Consider the following 24,397-nt stretch of genomic DNA (forward strand, 5'->3'; position numbering starts at 1 on the left):
TTCTTTTCACGTGCCGACCGGCCACTGAAACGCCGGTAATACCGTTAACGGTAATTTTTCTAACAGTGTATTCTTTGCACGTATTGCGAATACATATGCAGTGCTGGACCTTCACGTTGAAAAAGCATTGGGTCAGCACTCAAAAATTTTGAACTACCTATGAGCTGCAATTGCCGCATTGCCAAAAAGTTACGCAAGCTATAAGGTGAAAATTACCTTTGGAAATTTTTCATAGACTGAAAATGAACGTGGTACGCTTGAGACGACTTTTCATGTGCCAATATATACTTGAAATGCCGCACGCAGCATACAAAAGTGGTACCTACGCATGAAAAGACTTGCAGTTGGGCGTAATAGCGTAATAGATACGTAATAAGCTTGACGCTTCTTGCAGTAGGTCAAATATTTCATCATACGCTTGCAACGACTTTAAGCAGGCTGAAAATACATGTTATTTGCTTAAATGATCAATCGGGCAGCTATAATTGATCGTCGATCGGTAGACGCGTGTCTGCTGCTGCTCAGTAGACGTGTCTACGAGGCTTTCGAGTTCCGTTACCATCGGTGTCAAGCTAACCGATTATCTTCGAAGCCGAACATTAGTTTCTAATCTTGATTGTTCAAATCTTCCACAAATTTCGAAATGAATGTTAAGAACTTTGACAAGAATTTAATTTTAATGGAAAATTACCAAACTCATGGGGCTCTTCTAGCTTGCGTTAAAACTTGCACGATGTGCTCAAAACCTAGGCTGGTCCATGTTAAAGTTTTTACTGCTAGACACACAAATAATTTTTCTGCCAGTTTTCAACTATCTCGTTGCTAATTTTCAGTTTGCCTGAAATGAATCGACAAGGCGCATATACGCAAAAGTAGGCTTTTGAAATAACGAAATTTACCGTCACTTCTGTCGATTGAGGCTGATATACAAAGGTTAAACGCGCACTTGCATGAATTAGCCTCCCATTTATTTTTTTAATTCACCGTCGCATATTCAGAATGATTTTGAAATACATCGGTAAACGCGTGGTCAGCGTAGAGCACCTGGAGGTATCCATCACACTTGTCCTCCATGCAGTCTTCGGAGGAGTCGTCCGGACTCCCCGTGATGAAGGGGTTCATGGAGCTCCCCCCATGGAGGGGTTCTTCGTCCCCCGTCCACGCGTCGCTTAAGGAAAGCCCCAACGTCCCCCTGGGACTTGAGCCCAACGCGGGCTTGATGGGGACTCGCGCTCCTGGTTGAACCCCTGCCAGCCGTGCGGTTGAGCAAGCGGTTCAGCGGTTGATTAGTGGGGGATGAAAATTGGGCGAAGGATGGAAATGGTGAAGTTCAATGGACGACTAAAATAATTTATGGTGAGTTTGGTGAGTGTGAATTGTCTGAGGCGAAGTGTTTGTATGTCGATAGGAGAATATGCAAAGGAGGATGGAAATGGCGGAGTTCAATGGATGACTAAATTAATTGATGGTGAGTTTGATGAGTGTGATTGTCTGCGTGTTAATGAGGCGACTTGTTTGTATGTCGAGGGGAGAATATGCCAAGAAGGATGGAAATGGTGAATTTCAATGGACGAATAAAATAATTGATGGTGAGTTTGGTGAGTGTGATTGTCTGCGTGTTAATGAGGAGACTTTTTTGTATGTCGAGGGGATAATACGCCAAGCTTGATGATGTGAGAAACTGGTATTAAACGAATCAAGGAGATGAACTCTAAAACGGAGATATGTGAACGCCCATGGAACTATGATAGATTACGATGAGACTGATACGAAACAGATGGTTGAAAACTTGATAATGATGATAACCTAAATAATGAATAGTTGAACTAACTTTTTTAGAGAACATGAAACACTTAAAAACGAAAAAGGAAATAGTTTAATTAAACAGCAAATTAATTAGACTTCAAAACTGGGAAATTTCGAAGAAAGTTTCATTAAAAGCAGTTATTTTGAGTTTCTAAAGAAACGACACAAATTTTGCATTAACTAATAAAATAGAAGAATCTAGTTTAGTGTTGGAAGAGTAAAATTCTCTTTGGGACACAACCACTTGTTATAATCACTTTTTTGGTTATAATAATAAACTAGAAATATATATCCAGTAAATTAAAAAATTGACAAATTTAAAACATAAAAAAGGTTAAAAGCAACTTCAGTTCAGTGCAAAAACTGCGTTGATAGATTTTATCTTATCCAACTATGGTTATAACTGTTTCTTCTTTCACGCTATTTTGGTTCCAAAAAAATAACTCAAAGCATTATTCAAGTTTTGAATTGTCAGGCAAGCTGGTTACATTATTATTTTTCCTCTGCAGGCCTAGCTTGTCCAGAGCTGAAACAGGCGGCCATTGAGGGAACTGAAAGATGATGCAAAAAATTGAGGATGATGAACGTGTTGCAGATGAGCGATGATAAATGGACTCGTGAATTTATGAGCGACAAATATCAGGGAGGATGATGATGGTAAGTGCATGGTGAGTCAATTTATTGACAAAAGGATAATGCTCCTAGCATAAAGCAAGATGAGAGAGAATGAAGAGAAATTTTAGGGCGTGAGATAATAGGCATTTTTAATTGGATGTTTTTGACATCCAATTAAAAAAATTTGATGTGTCAAATTTATTTAATTTAACATTTGATGTGTCAAATTTATCAATGTGAATAAGCTCCGTAACCGTTTTATGTTTATTGCCCCTTTTAAATTACGATATTCTACAGTTATTATAGTTATTTATCAGTTACTATGTAATATAAAATATTACAGCTACAATGTTTGGGCGGTTTTGTGATCAATAGGGTCGTCGTTTGCAATTAAGAAACATCTTTACAATCACGACGGCTTCAAGCATTTACATTTGCAACGCATGATATGAAATGAGATTGTATTATTTCATATCAAACTTGATAAAGAGTCCCTACATTTAAGGTTATTCAGGAAATACCTAGAAAAGTTTAAAGAAAGGTCTACAAATAGTAAATTAGTAGAGTATAGTAGAAGGTGAATTGCGTGCCACTAATAAGAATGTGATATGGCTTCTATTTTAATTAAATAAAACCTTATGAATATCTAATTGCCTCGAAAGATAGTTAATACCTTGCGATTTCAACTGTTGAATATTTTATTATCTAATTTTCTTGCTGTCATTTAATTGAATAATCAAAATTTTAGTTAAATTCACAACTGTTCCCAGAGATTCGTAAAAATTAGCAAACGATCAAAATGATCGACGTTAAACATAGATATTCTGAATACGATTTACATTCAGAGTCTGAATATATTCATAGAGTCTGAATATATTATGCATTTTTATTGGAATGACGCGTGCTCCAGCAACCAAATGTTTCAGTACGAGAATCTTCCATTCCTCTGGAGAGGCGTTTGCATCTTTCAATTCTCTCGGAATGTTTAAACTGAACTAATTACGACAAGGATAAAAAGCCCAAGTTTCTGCTCAAAAAATCCGATTCTTTTTCTAATTCTCTCGAGAACTTCTGAGAACAATGGGGGCTTGTGCCAAGAAACTGGTTGCTTTTGTCACAAATGAAACTGGTTGGAAAAGGATGTACGTTCCTTAACGATGCTCCACTATAGAGTTTAATTTCTGTTTTACAGAAATTTCTGATACAATATATATGAGTATGAACTTACATAAAGAATATATTTCACATATTTTCGTTGAGATATGTTTGAGATACTCTGATCATCAATATATTAGCGCGCTTCTTACACATCACCTCTATATTGCAAAATTAAAATCGCCACTTGTTGTATTATATTGTGCTATACTATACTATACTATACTATACTATACTATACTATACTATACTATACTATACTATACTATACTATACTATACTATACAGTATTACACTATACTAATTCTCGTATATTGTCTTGCAGCCCAACTAAAGCATCATATTCTCGCGCAGAAGTGCATTCATCTCACTTAACCGGACGCTCATCATGCTGGACGGCGTTCATGACGATTAATTAAAGGCTTTGATCGCAGAATTAGCAGCCTTTAAAAATACCCATAAATATCCGCTATAAATGAACGGCTTGACTAACGGCTTTCAAAACACGCCCGAGATTCAAGTTACGGCGCAGCAATTAAACTGATGAGCGCGTTGTGTTCCTTGCAAGCCTTTGCGATGCAGAAAACGCTTTCAAATGTTTTGAATTCGTTGTTTTTGGTTCCCTGTGAACCTGCTTGTTATCGTTTGTATTATTTTTGTAGTTTGTTCTGATTTGAAAAATGATACTTTCGGAAGCCGGTCGTGATTATAATTGGATCGAGGCTTGAATAAATCGACAGATACATTCATGCAAGCCATAATTGTTGTCCTAAGAATGTTGCGATGAATGTCTTTCTTGGACAATGTATAACCAGTCATTCTTTGAATAGAAATTGTTAAGAATGTTGCGATGAATGTCTTTCTCTGACAATTTACTCGTATAACAAGCATTCCTTGTATAGAAATTGTTCAGTGAAAAACAGTTTCAGCAATATACTTCAGATACCGCAAACTTTAGAAACTGAACGTATAAATAACACATTGAAGTTCAACACAAATCCAAAGTACCTGATTCACTCACACATAAACAGAAGGAAGTTAAATTAACTAAATGAAATTGAATGCACTTGCTGCTAGTCATGCTATAAATTGTTTGAAATTAGTAGAGATTTCAATGATGTTTTCGCGAGAATATTTGCTGCTCCCAAACATGGCAATTTTTTACCGATAAGGAAGTGCATCTCGACTAACTGCTCGACGACGGAACATATCTGCAACGTAACAGCAATTTTGCATTCTGTGTCGGGTCATTAGAGACAATTTGCGAGGGTACACATTGGTCTCAAATTGGCCATTAGTACGAAGGTTATCTCTGCACAGGTGCGCCTTGGTGCTCCAAACGACAATATCCACAGGATATTTAGATATCCGGCAACGGATACCAGGCAACTATGGCAACAACAACTGAATTGGATGAGATCATGACTTTTATTTTTCTAGATATAGGAAATAAATCAAATTAGAGGATTTAAATTGCATTACAAGGCAGTTTTTGTCTAAATTTTGATTTATTGCTTAATTCAACATTTTGTTTTAGGTGAGTTAATTTAAGCCTGAATTATTGATACAATAATTCGAAGAATAAAAGTGCTCAATTATTAGGTGGACCAATTCTGCTGAAATTGCCCATTCCGTACAAAATTCACATGGTAAATTCATTAAGCCTTTTTTTACCATCGTGGACACTGCCTAATAATGTTCATCAACGATACTTTTGTCATCTGACGACAAATTAAAAATTGTCAATAACTGAAGCATTAAAAATTGTCAAGGGATCTGGGAATAATTTAGAATTTCCGAGGGCGAATTAATAATGACGCTCTATCGCAGTGTCATGAAAATGGCGCTATTTCATGCAACGTAATTTTCGAAATAAGGTAAGATGCTCTTAAATCATTTGCAGAATGTGTAATAACAGCAATAATTGCATGCGATCACCACAAAAACTTAATCGGATTCTTAAAACGGCAATATAGCAGCGAATAGGTGAGAATTGTCCAGCATTATGACTTGAATAATAAAAATACGAGCACTGTTTTACCTGATACAACTTAATCACACGTGTATCAATCCTGTCAATACACTCGAAAGAGTATCAAATTATCAGCAATAACATCTTTGTCGTATTCAAACAGTTTCAAATTTGTTATTCCAATTTTAACATCACAATCAAAAGTATTGAATTCAAGGGGATATAATGTCATCATCACACGCATAGCAATATTGAGTAAATTCGTGAAAATTATACGCATTGCAATTAAATTTAATACTGATGCATGATAAAAATATAATATCATGATCACAACAGAGGTAATATATTGAAACGCGTCGCGATAGTGACTAATATGAAGAAAACATCAAAGGCTGCCCGGATGTCAGCTCGCGCTGTCAACAAATCTAACAGGCGGTCGTTAGCAATGAATATTTGTAGCAGAAGTCGTGTTTTCGTGCCTGGGAGCCTAAATTAGATGTATCGTGCGAGTAATAAATGGAAAGGTTATTTGCAAATATTATTTTATGCAAGTAGTGACTTATTAATGCAAATCTAATAGTAATATTCGAATTGTGATAGTTGATAGAATTATGGCAAGGCTATTCAGTAAAATGGAACATTTTTCTGCATCTAAATTATAAATATTAATTTTAATCGGTTAGAATCTATTCATCTCAGTCTATGATATCACATTCATATTTCCTTGTCTTTGATAATAAATGATATCAGTCATAATATTCAGTTCTTTAAGTTTTATAATTAATTCCCGAACATATTCGCTTTAAGTAATGCAATAAGTTCGATTCATATTGGAAGTTGAGCTTCTGCGTTCAAAAGTTTGGAAAGTAAACAAGGAACATATTTTTAATCCATCAATGACAGGCGCAGATGTCATCGATGAGAATTGTTTGAAATGTTAATTTCGTTCCCGCCGTCTAACTTTTGTTTACAAGTCCTAAGATTTTATACTAAAAATTCTTATCTGGGTCATTTTTAATTACTTCTCACCAACGACTCCACCGAGTTTACTAATTAATTTCCCCTGCCACCAGCCAATTAAACTAGTAATTTTCATTTTAATTGAACTTCATTTATTTATGATTTTTTGAGAAATTTAGTGATAGAAATGCGTGTTCAAAGTGTCATGTGGCGGCTTGGGTGTGCATAATAATGAGCAAAATTGCGGCAAAAGCGAGCGGGTCTCGATTGAAATTTCAAGTCAAAAGCTCCATCGCGAATAAATAAGTTGTGTTGCGGCCGATGACGATAGTCAATGAGAACCAATTGAATCAAAATATAATAATTAATTTACTCCTCAAATTAGATAATTTGTGAAATCACTGGAAAACGGTTTAAATTGAAATAAAATAAATACTGCAATTTACTAATGAATCTGAATTTTTAATCGCGTGTATAATATCTTCGCAATTCTTTCGTTCCGTAAATTCTCATGCATTTCCCTCAGATAAGGGAAACAGATTTCAGTTCTAAATTGAGTTACTGAAAGCCATTAAGCGTGAAGAAACTTAAGCTTCCAGCGCATGGTTAGGCAGGTAAATATATCTTTTACAGCGATATATGAGAATATAAATATGTTTGCATAAATATATATAACATAATACTGCGACAAAAAAATATCAAATTCACACAAAGAAGTGACAAGAGAAGAAATATCAGAGGGTACCGAAAAAAATACATGCTAGTACCAAAAGTTCAAAAGTAGTGAGAAAATAAAAGATGGAGAAATTCAGGCAATCCATGCGCAAAAAATAAATATGTTATGCTAATACGTGTCAAGCTGGAAAACATGCATAAAGAAATTACGCAACTCCCAATTTGCAAGGATTATAAATAATCAATAGTAATTAATAATTGAGCAGCTTACCTTCACTTAAACCAAAGCATTCATAGACTGATTTCCATAAAGCGTTCCAATTTTTAGCATTCAATTATTCCAGTTTTCATTTCCCATAGGAATATTTATTTAAAAGTGATTTGAATCATATCGACCGAAAAAATTCCGATGTTGACTTTTCTGCTAATTTTCGTTGATAAATAAAAGATATTAATACAGAAGCAAAACCTATGAAACCTCCAATAATAAAATTCACTTGGTTCAGAATAGATCACTTTATTTCTACATGATGAAGCTACATCGGATTTCGCAATTTGTGCACAACATTATCAGCAGCGCACGCTCATCACCTTCAAAAATTTGTCCTCGGCGTTTTCGTCCTCCCACATGCCGAGCCTCGCAGGGGCTGTCTGGGACGGATGCCTTCCTCCTCGCTGAACGACGTCCGATGGTCCAAGGTTCTTGGAGTTGCTTATCAAAGAACTACCAAGACTGTCAACCCCATCATCATAGCCTCTATTGAAACTGTTATTGACGCTATTAATTCCCGAGTTGTAGCCGGAATAAGTTGCTGAACCTGTGCCACTATCTGGCTCTTCCGGCGACCGGTTGGAGTAGACCATTCCATTGGATCGATGATTCTTTGGCTTGTTTCTACTGTTTGAGATGCTTGTTAAGTAGTCGGGGTTCAGAGTCATGGAGCCGTTCAGACCTGCCAGAAGGAACAGTCGGAGTTCAGAGTCATGCAGCTGTAAAGATCCTCAAAGGGAGCAGTCGGGATTCAGAGTCATGGAGCCATTCAAAACTGTCAGAAAGAGCAGTCGGGGTTCAGAATCATGGAGATGTTCTGACCTGCCAGAGGGAACAGTCAGGGTTCTGAGTCATGGAGCCATTCAGACCTGCCAGAGGGAACAGTCAGGGTTCTGAGTCATGGAGCCATTCAGACCTGCCAGAGGGAACAGTCAGGGTTCCGATTCTTGGAGCATACAAACCTTGGAGCCTCACTCCATACGGATTGGGGGTAAGCAGTGGCAAGCATGTCGACGACTAGAAGTGGTTATTGACAGAATAACATCGAGGCAGTGGTGATCGAAAAAGGAATTATTAGGCAGTCGGAGAAGGATGAAGGCTTATCAAATTGAGTCTATGTTATGTAGATAGAGAGAGCAATAATTCACTGGAATAAATTCAACGAGAACATCAAGTAAATAATTGCAAATAAATAAGAAATACTAATGAACTACTAGGGCGTCATTAAAGCCATCCATAAATTTCGGTAAACGAATGTTTGATAAATTCTCCGATCACTAAATTACGGATGCTTTTATTATGAAGAAGAAGTGAATCATCGAGATGGTTTAAATCTAATCTAATAAATTTAATTGACTGAAATTTCATTCATACTCGTCTTGTGCTGTAATAAATATCAATAAGTATATAAATAAAAATTTTCAAGCAATTTATTTGTGAAAATGCTTTTTAAAAAGTACAATCGTAATAAATCACTATCGTTGATGTTTTATAAAGTGCACCTCAAAATAGCGAGCGTCAGCCTGGGGTTAAAATGTGTGAACATCTCCGGAGTTAAAATGTTAATGTTGAAGAATAATTTTTCTTGAAATAAGTTTGGATTACTGAAGCATGTATTTTCATAAAGATTAAAAAGATAGAGATAACACCGTTGAGATAAAATAACCTAATAGACCGTGTGCAATTGCTGGGATGACTGTTTAGCTGATTGAGATCGTTTTTATAATCATTACCTTACCTTGGAAAAATCACCACGTTAGTACATTAGACTACAACGAATATAAAAATCACTGAAAAAATAACAAAAAGTCCTCCTGGATCAAGATTATGGCGATCGATAATATTATAATATTAACTTAGTTCCAGTCTTATATTTGCATGCGATTCCTCCTAAAAAACTAATGACAATGTTATAGACTTATTTTAACAATTAAGTAGGTGAAATTGTTGCACATTAAATTATTGTTGTGTTAATTGTTGTGTTAAATTATTCGGCAATTTATCTTCAAGCAAATACACGATATATGTGAAATTATTCATATTAAAAATATTTTTATTTGATTTTTCACCAATACAGGCAACAAAAGTGCTCTGCAACAATAAATTTTCGAAACGTTAAATAAGGAAGCTGATGAAATTATAAATTTCAAGAATTTTGTATCCAAGTTCCGTGAAGTAGATGCAAATGAATAGCAGTGCTGCATTATTTAAAAAATGATTCCGAAAATTTCGGAAATTCGAAGACTATTCCAAAAAATATTATGAATTAAAAAATTATGCCAAATTGAATGTAGGAGATGAATAGATTCATTTGAAAAAGCCAAACTTAGATTATTAGCGCATGAAAAAGCCTATACTAAATATCAGCCTTGACAAAATCAATGAAAAATTTATGAGGTGAATATGAGCATGACAATGGATAGAGATAGCGTGCAGAGAGCAAAAGCCAAAGGACGCATGCTGGTTCATTATGAAGAAGCACACATGAAATTAGATGCATTTGTAGTTCTAATAGAATCATAAAAAATTGCATAATTATATAAATAAACCTAGAAATAATTGTAGAAAGGACTAATTTATGGAAACATAAAGTTAAACCATTTTGTTCTTAGATGCAAAAAGTTTTATACGCCGTGGTAACTTGAAACTATAGATTTTGAAAGGCATACATACCATACCTGATAATGTTCAATCACTTTAAGAGAATATAGACTGCTTTACATCACTTCTACCACCACGAGCTCATTGTGCAGTAAAGTGAATGTTCGGAGCAAAGTACGTAGAATTTTACATTTTTCTTTTTCAAAGTTGATCTACAAAACGAACACAACTTTTTGCCTTTCAACTATAATTGTTACTATGCAAATTCCCATCAACTGGCAACAATTTCTAGCATAAATTATGCAAATGGGAGTAATTGTTTGAATTAAGGAGAAATACGAAGACTTTGAGTTTAATTCATCTCAGTTACGCAGCTTTAATTTTAGGTAGGACTATGTACAACGAATGCACTTCAATATCTTCAGATATACCATGTTACAGGACTACCTACGCACAACTTAATATGTTACCTTGAATCGGGCATGGAAAGTGTTTAAAACATAGAGATGATCAAACTACCCTTATGCTATTATTTTAATTCTAGAAAAATTATTCAATAACTGGTACTTTAATGAATACTGTACGTAATTTTGCAAAGTGAAGACAACTAATCAATATGATAGCCCTTAACAGTCTTTCATCCAGGGGGAACCTTCCCTCATTCTTCTAATTGTAAACAAAAGACATTGTCCAAACATCACAAACATAATTCATTGTTGACATATAACAATCCGAAGAAAAACTTTCAGGCATTTAGACGCAGAATCTTTTTCAAGAGTCCCTTCTTTGGTATTCGATTTAAGGCAAGTTTTCAAAATGCATCAAGTAACTTTGGGCGTTCCACTCCTATGAACAATAATACGATCAAAATCTAAGTGAATACCTGAATTAAATATTGTAAGTGGCGTGCACTCGAAAAGTTTTAATAAGTTTCACTCAATTAACTTTCTCTCAAACCAATGAAAATGAAAAATCGTTAAATGCCTTAAATTTTCAACTATATTAGCACACAACTTTGCTTACATCCTGCTATGCAAACGAAGACGGTAAACTTTTTTAAACGTTGAATCGTTAAGGGTAATTAGTCTAATTAGACGAAAAAACGTTATCCCGTATTAGAATATATAAAATTAATTTTAGGCATAAGTATTTTGAATTCTTTAGAAACCCCACATGATAATTCCTCAATATATTGCTGTTTTAGAAATCGAATGAATTTCTTAGACTGGCTAGAACTAGAACAAAATTTGAGAGGAACATGGCATTGAGTTGGTTCGTTAAAATTTCGATCGTGCAACAACACGTTCTTTATAGTTTCCCATAATTTTATTTAATAAACAGACAGCGATTAAATTGTAATAATCGTAACACTCTCACGCTCATTGTAACAGAACAGGTCAGTGCTTTTGCATTGATGACAATTCAAAATTGTCAAGAAGATGAGAATCTTTTCTTGTGGCCTACGGCTGAGAACCGTTCGATTTTACAAAGAGAAGGTAAGCGGGAGATCACCACTAGGCGTCTGACATTGAAATAGTGTTGATTAAATGTTGTTTCAAAAACATTTATTAGTAATGAAGGTTTTTATCAACGACAATTTTCCCTTGTGGAGGAAATATGACTAGAGAAATGTTCTCTGCCACTCGTCGCTGAAATTTGTTTGATCCTTCGAGAAAATAAGTTTAAAATTGATAAAAATTGTTAAACATGCAGGTATGTTATATTAATTACTTTCTATACTGCACAAACAGTCAAAAACATGCTTTCATTCATGCAGTGACAGTTTTCCCTTTCATTAATAAGGTTTTAAGCACCAGTCAGTGAATAGATTTAAAAGATGTAGGTATATATTATAAAATATTTTGATCTTTAAGACAATGACATTGTTGCGGTGTTAGAGATTTGAAAGAGAATAATTTTAGAGATCAAGCAAGTGCAATAGTAAGACCGGATAGCGCATACACGCGAAAATGAGCACTAGGAGTACGGTTGCAACATTGAAGTATTAATTTTGACGCTGAGGCGGAATCGTTTATTCCTGATGCCTTAAACTTGATTTATCGGTAAACCGATCAACGATTTATGTCTGAATATCAATACTAATTATCGATAATATTCAATGGCAGATTGATACCCTATCGATTTGGATTTTGTGCTCGTGCGAAACTCTTCCCTGGGAAAATTGGCTCTAAAATTACCCACTCGAGCAGGGCGGAGACACTAGTAGAGTAGGTTAGTTTAGGTAAATATAAGTGTGTAGATTTTCACCTCTTGAGAATGTTTTAGTTCATATGAACAATTCAAGTGTATTACTATCGCCTTCACATTACAGTAGAATGCAGTTATGATAAGTAGTTTTTGATTTCCTTGCGCTTCAGACAGGTACCCATTTCGCGGCCTACATTTAAGATAAGACTTGAGATAACATTGCAATTTATTTCCAGGAAAAGAGCAACATAGGTGAATAAGAGTTACTGAAAACGTAACTCTACAATTTATTTAATTAGAAATGCTTGTCCATTTCATTCATAAAAGGAATTTTTTCGCGAAGAAAAAACAGCATGCATGAAACCTGCAGCCAAATAAACCTTTAACTAAATGTTATTATAATTTTTTTTTTGCTTGAATTTCCATGTGATACATCAGTTCCAAGGATCGCGCAATTGGCATTGTCAATTCATTTTCCCCTATAACATTTTTAGAACATGAGGATAGGAATCCTTTGGAATAAACAAATGACAATGAGTGATCCTCTAAACCCCACTCGTTTACACTCGCTTTGGAATGGTTAACTCACAACACTCCGGACACCATGCGCAAGGTGAGATCTATTTCGAAACTTATCATTTAAATTTCAAAATTGGTACTTAATCAACAATTTCGATATTCTACTTCAACTGAAAAGTGCGACGATTAAATTACCATAATAATAACACTAAAGTGTGTAATGGCCACGCGTGATGGCGAAATACTTCAGTTGCATCGAATACTGACAAAAATCAGATTTTATGTCAATATTATTTTTCCCTTGAGGACAAAGAAAAAATATTTCTATACATATCAAATATGCTCGTAATTTTAATCTCTGTCTGTAATTTTAGTCGAAAACGAACTCTCGATAACTATCGGAGTTTAAATTAATCCATTAATTTAAGCGTATTTATATTTTTTCAAATAATAATGGTGAAATCGAACCAAGTTTCATGAATCATGTTCGATGCAAGTATTGGACCACGTAAGCTTTCGAACGAATTCGACGACAAGGCTGAATTAGAAATGCAGATGCGAGGCAACGGCAACACGGGCGACAGAACTGAACCTCGACTTGAAGGCGGCAATTCCCTCGAGGCAAGCGATGTCGCCACAAATTGAAACGAAACAAAACCCTCGTTTGTGTTCCAGAGCCTCGTTTGTGTTCCAGAACCTCGTTTGTGTTCCAGAACCTCGTTTTCAGAACCCTCGTTTGTGTTCCTGAACGTCGTTTGTGTTCCAGAACCCTCGTTTGTGTTTCAGAACGTCGTTTGTGTTCAAGAACCTCGTTTGTGTTACTGAACCTCGTTTGTGTTCCAGAACCTCGTTTGTGTTCCGGAACATCGTTTGTGTTCCTGAACCTCGTTTGTATTTCAAAACCTCGATTGTGTTCCAGAGCCTCGTTTGTGTTCCAGAACCTCGTTTGTGTTCCTGAACATCGTTTGTGTTCCTGAACCTCGTTTGTATTTCAAAACCTCGATTGTGTTCCAGAGCCTCGTTTGTGTTCCAAGACCTCGTTTGTATTTCAAAACCTCGATTGTGTTCCAGAGCCTCGTNTGAAAGCAAAACGTGGAAATGGTAAATGGTTGACTAATGCTGTCTCTTATACACATCTAGATGTGTATAAGAGACAGGTCTTGTTGCGAATGATTTAGATGAGAATAATGATTTGCATGATACATTCATGGGAGGTGATCATTAAGATGTAAACTTTTGTACTTATCTGCGTCATGTTACGAATAATCATAATAATAAATTTAATAATTATTGTGAAATTTAATTATTATAATGACCATGAATTTCATAACACGTATCTCAAATTATTAGTCTGCCGAAGGTACCGAGTTTTGATGAAAATAGTCATGCTATGCGAGTAAATCAAGACTCCAAAATGTAGTATTTTGGTAATTAATATGATATACAATTGAGTTATTTTTATATCAGTTCTATACTTGATTAATAAGTAATCTAAACTACACAACCACCTCACCGTTATCTGAACAGGCAACTGGCAACTCTTTACTTGAATAAAGAGGCAAGATCAAGAATAGTTTCCAAGATTATATCAACGACTACAAAAGGTTGGATTAAATTTCTAATCGAACTACTGTTGAACAAGGCGTATGAATCCGAATAGTAAAGAAAAAAATATAGAATAATCTTCTACGTTATTAGACAAGAATATGAATGTGTACTCACCGGCCGGTGGTAGTTTAGTTTTAACTATTGCAAGGTCTGGCAGTTTCCATCTCTGATACTCGTCGTCCCATATGGCTTCTTTCTTGATGGCGTCCAATGTGCTGTAGTTGCAGTCTCTTCTGATTGTCGGTTGCACCTTTGAGAATAATAATGTTGTTGAGTGTTGTTGAATAATAACATTTAAGATATCCCTTGACAGGGAACAGGCTGGAAAATTCTTATATAATTTGGACTAGTTTCAGAAGCAATTATAAAAAATATAGAAAAATAAAAGATCAATAGTCTTCTTCATAAATCTGCTTATATAAAAATGTACGAAGGAACTGTAAACTATTCAGTTCTGATGAGACATGATTTTTAGATGCATCTGCCGACTCGAGAAAGATCAGAAACGCTGTAGTTGAATACTTGTATTTTTCCCATCATTATTAGAAAAATTAATTTTTATTTTGTATATCAAAAATTTCCAGCAAATAGTAGCATCGTGACTGATTCGATTTAGTTTGTTTCTTTGAGCTATTCCAGTCCTATACGATTGAAACCCGTGGCACACACATTAATGCCATCATGGAACAAATTAAATTACTGTGTATATTACGTTGAATATTTCAATTTATGATCGGCGATTTACATTGCATTTTAATATCCACAATAAGCTTTAGTTTGACAATTCAGGCTAATTAAATGCCATAAACATGAACGACTTAATAAATATATCCAGCCTGCGTATGGTCTCCAGATAGTCGGTGCGTTCGTTCTGGAACTCGCTGGTGATGTCCTCGATTTCCGCCTCTAAAGTTTTGATCTGAGGGTGAGAATGAAATATTATTATAATTATATTAATTATATGAAATAATTCAAATTAAATACTGCAGGCTTTGATCACTTTTTATTCGAACTGTTTTATTGAAATAGCGTTTACGACATGACACTTATTAGTGTGTGCAATTGTTCATTTATAATAATGAGAATAGCGAAGTGAAAATTAACTCATGATCAGGATAAATATTTAAGGCAGTCATTTATGAAACATAGGAATTAATTAATTTTGATTAGAAACACTCCGTCTCAATGGAAATTTTCGGAACGTTTGTGGAACGAGAGTTTATTTTTTTAGCGTTAAAATGGTCATCATCCACCTTCTACACCAACTTTTTCTTTTTTAATCACTCAAAAGAGGTCTTCACTCATTTTTAAAGTAACTCTTACTTCATTTAACTAATTCTACTCACCTTCTGCTTCTGTTTCTTAGCCAGCTCAGTTTTAACCCTAAGCTCCTCGTGTATATCATCGTAGACCTTAATCATTATTCCGTCCTCGTCATCAACATGATTCAAAGCCTGGCTTAAAATCTTCATACGTTTTTCCATGTATTTCTTGCGTTTCTGTCGTTTGGCTTTAAGTTCTTTATCTTCTTTCCGTTCACCGCCCACCATTTTCTCCTGGATCTCCCGTAGTCTGTAAATAGTCAGGCAAGAAATTTCTTTATTAACAAATTAACCATATTTTACGTGCAATAAGCATTGCTTTACTTACTTGGCTTGGCGAGAATGTGCATCAGAGGCTCGTTCATGGGATTCAATGATTTTGTGTGAAATAATTCTAAGACAATTCAACAGTCGTTCGGTAAACCTGGTCCCAACAAAATTCGGATAACGCTTAGGTTTCTGCCCAGGACTTGCAACGCTCGACTTGAAGTTATTCTGGATCTGCCTCGCGATCCAAGCTATTGCTGGAGCATTGGGTAGAAATTTGCAATTATTTACTTATAAACCAAAGAATTTTAAGGAAATATCTAGGTGAATAAATTATTCATAAATTCTATTCTTGGGCTCACCTTTTCAAAGCTTCCTTCTGTTCCTGAGAAAGCTGATTATGTTGGGTGTTCCTGCACACACAAAGAATTTAAGATTTAATTGCTAATCAAATGCAAACTGTGCTGTGTACAATGAATTTTGTGCGGTGCACATGAATAATCAGAGGATGAATTAATGAGCGATCATGCATAAATTTTACAGCGATTATTTGATGTTCTTCTACTCTGTTCACTGTTACTTTTTCAGTGTTCATACGGGAAAATTCACATTTCTAATAGGTTATTAAATTATCCGAAATTAGTTCCTTACTTGTAACAAACAATAAATTTGTACGTCATAAACAATATAATTAACAATTGACGGTCAATATACATAGAACACAGAAAAACAATTTTATTTCTCTCAAAAAATAAAACAATTTTAAGCTCACATTTTCAAGACCCCGATGGTGATGGGAGTTTTATCTTTCTTCCCTCTTCCTTCACTGTCAGCTTCCTCTATATCCTCTACAGTGTCAGTCTCCCAGTCCTCCTCATACCCGTCCACTATTGCTCCTGGAGTTACACCGCTCTTGTTCTTGCCTCTGTGTTGTTGCTGTGACAGCCGCTGTTGTTCTTCTTGTTGCCGTAGAAATTCTTCTTGCTATGTGAGAAAAATAGGCCTATTGATATCGCAGGCGCGGCAATATCACCAAGGAACAATTCATTGTTTTCCTCTATCGCTTTTTTACCGGACAGAGAACATGGCTGGGCTGAGGCGGCTGGCGTCATAGCAAAGTGGACTTATCACGGAGTGAATTACTGGAGACGAGAAGGGGTTTCTCTTTGATCAGCGTAAGTACAGTGATGATGTGATGCAGTGATGTTACTAGGTGATCAAATAATGGCGGGAATAACGTGATGCAATAATGTTACAACGCGATGAAGACAGTGTCGGAGATAATGTGAGGCAAAATGATGTCAATGATGTTATGAGTGATCAAAATCGTGGCAGAGATAATATGATGCAACGAAGTTACGATGTGATGAAAATACGAGGATTCCACAAAGTTATAAATATTTTTAATTAGTGGAATTTTATAGTTTGCTATACAATATTAGCCTTAGGGCTTAGAGTAAGCGAAATATAACCGTTGAAGTTGTCAGTGTTTTTGAATCAAATGACTTGATACAATGTCAATTGCTTCTTGTTATTGTATGCAATGTCTATTGTCTTGATGCTTCGTAATTGCGTCATTGAAAAAAGTCAGGGTATATTTTTCGTAAATCAGAGTGTGGTTATATTGTTCAATGTATATCATGACATCAATGCCGGGGCAAAATATGTTTACAGCTTCTGAATATGCTAAGTACTTTAATAATTAAACTTAAGACTGCTAAAGAGAATATTTTAAAAATATTCTTTTGAGAGAGAGAATAATAACAGTAGATGGTTCTTCTGGAGAATGGCTTCTTTGTCTTCATTTTCTCTCTGATTCATGTAAACGTCAATTAATATACAGTTAAAATATATTACTAAACTTTTCTGATATATCAATGAAATTTTCGAAATATCCAAATATATTACTAAACTTTTCTGATATATCAATGAAATTTTCGAAATATCCAAAAAATTTCTCAAAACAAGGGATATTTAATCCAGCTTCCAAACAACAAGCATTCAATTATGCAGCAAATACACCAAGTAGAAAATTTAACTTTTACAAAAGAATAAAAAAATTAATAAACGGTTTACTAGTTATCAAGTCGTATTTATATCACGAAAAAATTAATGTAACTTAAAAACTACCTCCGATGCGAATTATATAGCTATATAAAGCGCCTGTAAATTCATACTATTACTAATACTACTGACAAATAAAATTACTAATGAGCCGCCAGTTGAGAATTGATCTATTTCATTCTCCTTGACTAGCGAATTTAAAAAGTTTAAAGCGCGATATACACTCACTTGCAGGCGCGCCTTTTCAGCGACCGCTGCCAGCTCGCGCTCATACTTCTTCCTAATCTCATCGACTTGGGACTGCATGGCCTGCTTGCTCTTGGCCTCAGCCTCCTTCTCCCTCTTCAACTCCTGCATCTTCTGCTCGTACTCCAGCCTCACCTTCTCACGCTCCTCCTCGAGCGCCTTCTCGTCTGGCGGGGCGGCCACGGCCACTGGAAAGGAAATGTGGCCTAAACAGGGTACGTTGATATAGAATTTGTTGCTCTGTAGAGTTAAGAGAATTGTGCCTAAACAGGGAACTTTGATATAGAAATTGTCGTTCTGTAGGGGGGAATTGTGGCTGAACAGGGAACTTTAATATACAATTTACATTTTGGTTGAGTTAAGAGAATTAATTGTGCCTTAAACAGGGAACTCTGATATGTATTTTTTTTGCAGAGTTAAGAGTATTGAGAAATATTAAGATATGCCTCGAATATAAGGCATAATGATTTTTGACTCAAAGGACTAAAATGACTTGGGTAAATAATTTTACGTTCATCAGGATGTAGATTAATTGATAAAAACTGTCTCCAAGTTGCAACCTCTTAAGATTATTCTCGACATTTGACGTTAAATCGTACGTTCAGTCACAGGACGAGTGACTTGAACGACTTCTTACTGTGAAATTAAATACATTTCTGTCAATTAAATTTTCTTTGATCGTCTGCTCATTCGAGGAAATAATTCCACTTCTCTAATACCACGTGTAATTTAGCGCCTTTTCTCGGAAAATAATGGAGCGCAATTCTCTGGCTCAGGCGCGCGTCAGCGTTTCTTCACATTGTTAGCCTTTTGCCGCGACTTTTATCTCTCTCTTCTCTGTCCTTGACAACAAAGCGGATTTTCTTGGTCGTCTGCACAAAGGCAAAACTTCCGTAAAAAGGATCCAATTTCCCGTAGCAAGACCTTCGAATTTTCCCAAGCGAACCTCTCGACGAACTTTTGGCCCGCGCGCATCGCTGATTCGCGATAGAAATGAACGATGGAAGTCCCCCGGAGGCTTGAAAATATTGCAGTATATAGGACACCCTTCCCTCCCTCCACCAAAGATGTTGATCTCGGGCCAGAAATTGCTAATGCTCATCTTTTTGGATCATCATCTCATATCTCAGATGATTTAGGAACAGATTGATTGCCATGTGATTTTTTTTACTGGTGCTGGAACGAAAGACTTTTCAGATTATTTATCTAAAAATATACTGTTTTCCTTTTGAATTATGGCCCACTTATAATTTTTACCGACATATTCCATGTCCGTCATTTATTTTTTCTGCTGGCGAGTTAATGATCTACTTTCTTCTGATTGACCAACGGACTTACTTATTGTACTCATAGAATTTACGTGCCGCCATTTGAGAATAATTGACCTATTTCATTCTCCTTGGCTAGCGATCTTTTTATATCATGTCTAGCTTTCCCCATAGGCCCGTTTGATAAACTATCTATTTCCATCGTTTTAGCCATCAAATTTATTCCATTTCCCGTATTTCTAAGGTGCTAGTTGATTAATGATATATTTTTATCTGCTTTACGATCGACTTGTTTATACTATGCCTAGCATTTCTTAGGTGCCGATGAATAATTAATGATCTAATACCTCCTCATTGAATAGCAGATACACGTATTAGGCAACATTTTCTAGCTGCCAATTGATTAACAATATATTACCTTCTCCTTCACTAACAAACTTACTTATTCCTGCAGTTCCAGAGATGCCTAAGCCTGCTCCATCTTCCACCTTTACTATCAAACTTACTTATTCCTGCAGTTCCAGAGATGCCTAAGCCTGCTCCAGGTCCCTGCTGCTCCAGCATTTGCCGCAGCTTCTGGATCTCTTCCTGGTACTCCCTGAGCATGGCATCCTTGGGGTCCTCGTTAATCTTGGGTTTGTTCTTGATGTTCTTGGCTCTGTTGGCGTAGCGCAGCGTGGATAACGTCTCGTCGTAGTTGTTGTCTGCTGGACTGAGGCATGCTACCATCAAAGTCTTTGTGTTGCCACCAAGCGAGTCCTGGTGAATCCGATGAGAAGTTTCAAAATTGTGGAATAATTTATATTATTTAATAGTAATTAAGGGTTAGGGATGATGGATTTTAATTTATTAGTGGTATTTTTCAAAATATAATTCACTACGAGGTATTCATGGAAGTTCAATAGTTTAATTAAAAAAGAATGAATTAGAGAGCAACTGTTTCCTAGAGTGTACATTTAGATAGACATTTACAACACATAATAATAATAATAAATTATTACCACCATAATAAATTTTTAACATAAAGAAGAAAATGCATAGCCCCTACAGAAAAAATAAATCACCTAATAAAGAAGATCTAACCCTTAACATTTTTCTAATTGAAATTCTTCTGAAATTCATTTTCAAGTTGCATTGATAGAAAATAATTTCAGTGGCCTGCAGAAATCTAGTAAGCTTCTGGTCACGTTACGGCGTGTGTGTTTGAATGTCTTTGTATATTTCAATCAGAATTAAAGTAAAATTCATGCCTTCGGGTTGAAAAGGAAATAATTTCAGTGACCTGCAAAAGTCTGGTGAGCTTCGAGTCTTTGTACGGCGTGTGCGTTTGAATGAGTTTGAATATCTATGTATGTTTCAATCAGAAATAAAGTAAAATTTATGCATTCGGTTTGAAAATGTTTGAATGCCTTTGTATGTTTAAATCTGAATTAAAGTAAAATTCATGCCTTCGGGTTGGAAAGGAAATAATTTCATTGACCTGCAAAAGTCTGGTGAGCTTCGAGTCTCTGTACGGAATGTGTTTACTCTTGCCGTCGACGAGCGCTGATATGACGTTGCCCAGAGCGGAGAGCGAGAGATTGATTTTGGTTGCTTCTTTCAGTCGATCACCAGTCGCTCCTGAAAATGGAAACGCATTTCAAAATTGCACGATATGTGAAGGAAATGGCATAAAGAAATAATGAACGGCACTAACAAAAAGCGCAAAAGGAGAAAAAAATACTAAAATGCGTTAATACTCACCGAAATGCGGGTGCAAAGGAAATTAAATGCACTGAACCCCAGGTAATATCAATTAAAATAAAACACATGGAAGAGGCGAGAAGTTCATTAAAGAAGACACATCTTGAATTAAGGAAAATAAAACAAATGATCATCTCTGTTGCCTGCGGTCGGAAAAAAATGTCTATCGAGTTTAATTGATCAGCAGGTAAGAAGTACTGATTCTACTGTCATTCCAAAGGAAACAATACGTTTTCAAACGATTGTTGAAATTTTCTGCGACTCAGTTCCCATTCTCCCTCAAAAAAAAAAAAACACAAAAACACACACTCGACTCTTCTTCCTCTTTCCGAAATCGAATCATCAGGTTAGTGGACCTGGGTCACCAGAACCGATATCGAGACTAGGAAACTCCAGCGCCAAAAAGTCGAAAAAAAACGCAAATGCGTGGAACTCGAAAACATGGATTATAGAAAGGCTGTGGGAGGAGATTATTTTATATTTATGTAGCTTCGTAAAAATTGTAGTTACAGCTTATTGTCCCAACCGATTCCCTATCAACAGGCAAGCGATGCAGAATTTTTTTAATAAAATATTATACGCAGGAAAATATACGGTTGATTAACCATCTCAACGTTTGAACTAAGTTTGAGTTAAGAATTTCATAACCACGTAAAAATTCATCTGGTGTTCACCTGCTTTATATTTGTGTTTTCATGAGCAAATTTTTCGTTCCATCATGGAACTAAAATTATCAAGAGATTGTCAAAATACAATAGACCTCATCAACTGAAAATTATTTGGGCTCTTACAATGAAGTTTCGATTAAGGAAGAAAAAATTAATTGATTGAAAGAAGATCCGAGGCGACGATTTTTTTTAAGGATTATAATAGTGCAGAGATCAGCTCTTGAGAACTCCTCACGAGCCTCGGAAAGTAGAAAACTTTCTTCATTAACTCACCCCTAGTGATTTTGTAGTAAAAACTTCGTTACGAGCCGTCAAGTCAATATCTTCAAACATCAACGACTTGTAATTAAATCTCGAAAACTGCCGAGCTTCATCCAAAAACATTCGATAATTAATTTGGAGAAATTAAAATAACCTAGAAAACTTTGAGAAAAAATAAAGAAACGACAAATTTCTTCGTGAGCGTCGCTGAATCGATAAGTGAAACGATTTAATAATTATTGGCCGTGAATAAGAGAAACAAAATTTCAATTTCTAAGGGAAGGTTTCCATCAATAAATTTTGTGAGACCATCGTAGTCCTTGCTTCTTTTTACATGCCGTACAGTGGAAAATTGCCTCAAAAATTTTTTGAGCAAAATTAATGACATATAAATAATGCAACACTAACTGGCTTGCAAAATATAATTTATAAAAGAAAAAGACTCGAAATAAAACATTCAAAACCACTGACCTGTTTTGGCCTGCCGTTCACTTCCAGCCAGATCGACCAGGTTGAGTTTCCCCGACCGAATGGTGTCGTTTTCGCCTGTAGTGTTCATCATCTCGAGGCAGATGGTGAAGATGGAGTGTGAGCGAGAAGAATCCTTATTCATGAGCGTCGCCCCCGTCGAGCGGTTGCCCCAGCCTAACTCCATGAGTCGCTCGCACTCCGTCGTGTTGTGTACAGGATGCTGGCTGAGGTCTGGACAGCGGGCGCGGCGGAGAAAGATGGAAAATATTGGTGCTTTAATGGTGTAAAATTTGCTGGAATGTAGATACTATCTTTTTTTTTATAAAAAAGGCCTCCCACACTCACCATTCCAAAAAAAAAAGGAATTGATTTTATTAATTAAATGTTGCACTATATTGCACACTGACTTGAATGAAATTTCAATTGACTATTTAATATTTTGTGTACAGGATGCTGGCTGAAGACTGGGCAGCGAGGCGCGGTAGGGAAAGATGGAAAATATTGGTACGAGCATTAATCAATATGCAATGATAATAGCTCTCATTTATCTTCAGAACGCTTCTGAAATACAAAATAGTTAATATTCTGATAGAATATTATGCTTACAGTCGTAATGTAATTTGTTCTTCTCAAAAGTTATTCCAAATTTATGGGAAGAAGAATTTCTGCTTTTGCATAATTTTTCCCAATCGCAATGGGAACAAAAATCCGTCTCCTCGTGAAGAGTCCTCAAGAGATTCGCTCTCGGGAGCAGCTTGGATTTCCGACGCAATCTCTTCATCAAAATAAGATTTAGAAATTTTCAACCGCCAAAACAATTTTCTCAGGGTATAAACGTGTAGGAAAAAATTTCTAATTAAGCCACTGAATCCTAAATTTGTCATTTTTCGATATTATGCTTGTGTGACAGCCAAGCAAGTTGTCATTTTTGTTATTTCTTATCGAAACTTATGATTAAATGAAAAATTTGCAGCTTTTTTGGAATTTATCAGCAGCATTGTCTGGAAACTAATGGAATGTTCATTGTAATGCATAACTTTAACTTAATTGAAAAAAACTACCTGCAATAATGAATTAAAAAACAGATAAATATAATAATATATATTTTCAAGTTATCCAACTTCAAATCTTGTTCCTAAAAAATATGTAACAACTAACAGGACACTTCAATGGCCAAAGGCTCCTTAAATTTTTTTCTTCCGGAAAGTTAATAAGAATTGAAAAGATTTAACTGGAATTTGCTCTCCTAACGAGGGACAGAGCACGGAAGAATTCTACGTAAAATCCTCAACTCTGGCAATGAGAGCAAGAAAAAATCAGCTAAAATTAAACATTAAGTCCGACGTTGAAAGCAAAAGCTAAGGAACTATAAATTTTTTTAAAGGGTTCAAGGAAACTAAACATTGCCCTGGAAAAAATGAAGGCTTTGATGAGGAAGCCTCGCTGTAAAAGAGATTATCAAGCGACGGAGGAGAAACTGTGGAGCGCTAAAGAATTTAAGACTTAGCAAAAATCACAAACGACATTGGTCAATTTATGCTTATACTATGTATTAAAATCATTTTCAATCAATTTAATTCAGATGCATATATATAAAATCCAACACGAATATGAGTTTCTTTACGACGCAGTAGCAAATGGGAAGCCTTAAACAAATGAAAAGAAGTTTTTGAAGAGAATTTTTTTAAAGTTTTTTT

The 24,397-nt window shown here is 35.6% G+C and overlaps 1 protein-coding gene across 1 annotated transcript in view; it reads right to left on the reverse strand.

Moving 5' to 3' along the window:
* Positions 1 to 7,753: 7,753 nt before the first annotated feature.
* Positions 7,754 to 24,397, reverse strand: part of LOC108678519 (kinesin-like protein KIF17) — a 40,479-nt gene continuing 23,835 nt past the window's right edge. The window contains exons 5-14 of the mRNA XM_018166969.2: positions 22,701 to 22,931; positions 21,038 to 21,177; positions 20,064 to 20,316; positions 18,272 to 18,477; positions 16,752 to 16,963; positions 16,342 to 16,392; positions 15,737 to 15,962; positions 15,222 to 15,309; positions 14,505 to 14,669; positions 7,754 to 8,136 (exon numbers count right to left, since the gene is read on the reverse strand). Of these exons, the coding sequence (XP_018022458.2) occupies positions 7,754 to 8,136; positions 14,505 to 14,669; positions 15,222 to 15,309; positions 15,737 to 15,962; positions 16,342 to 16,392; positions 16,752 to 16,963; positions 18,272 to 18,477; positions 20,064 to 20,316; positions 21,038 to 21,177; positions 22,701 to 22,931 (1,955 nt within the window). The remainder of the gene's footprint in view (positions 8,137 to 14,504; positions 14,670 to 15,221; positions 15,310 to 15,736; positions 15,963 to 16,341; positions 16,393 to 16,751; positions 16,964 to 18,271; positions 18,478 to 20,063; positions 20,317 to 21,037; positions 21,178 to 22,700; positions 22,932 to 24,397) is intronic.

The sequence above is a fragment of the Hyalella azteca genome, unplaced genomic scaffold (assembly GCF_000764305.2).
Source record: "Hyalella azteca isolate HAZT.00-mixed unplaced genomic scaffold, Hazt_2.0.2 contig15967, whole genome shotgun sequence".
Taxonomy (NCBI): Eukaryota; Metazoa; Arthropoda; class Malacostraca; order Amphipoda; family Hyalellidae; genus Hyalella; species Hyalella azteca.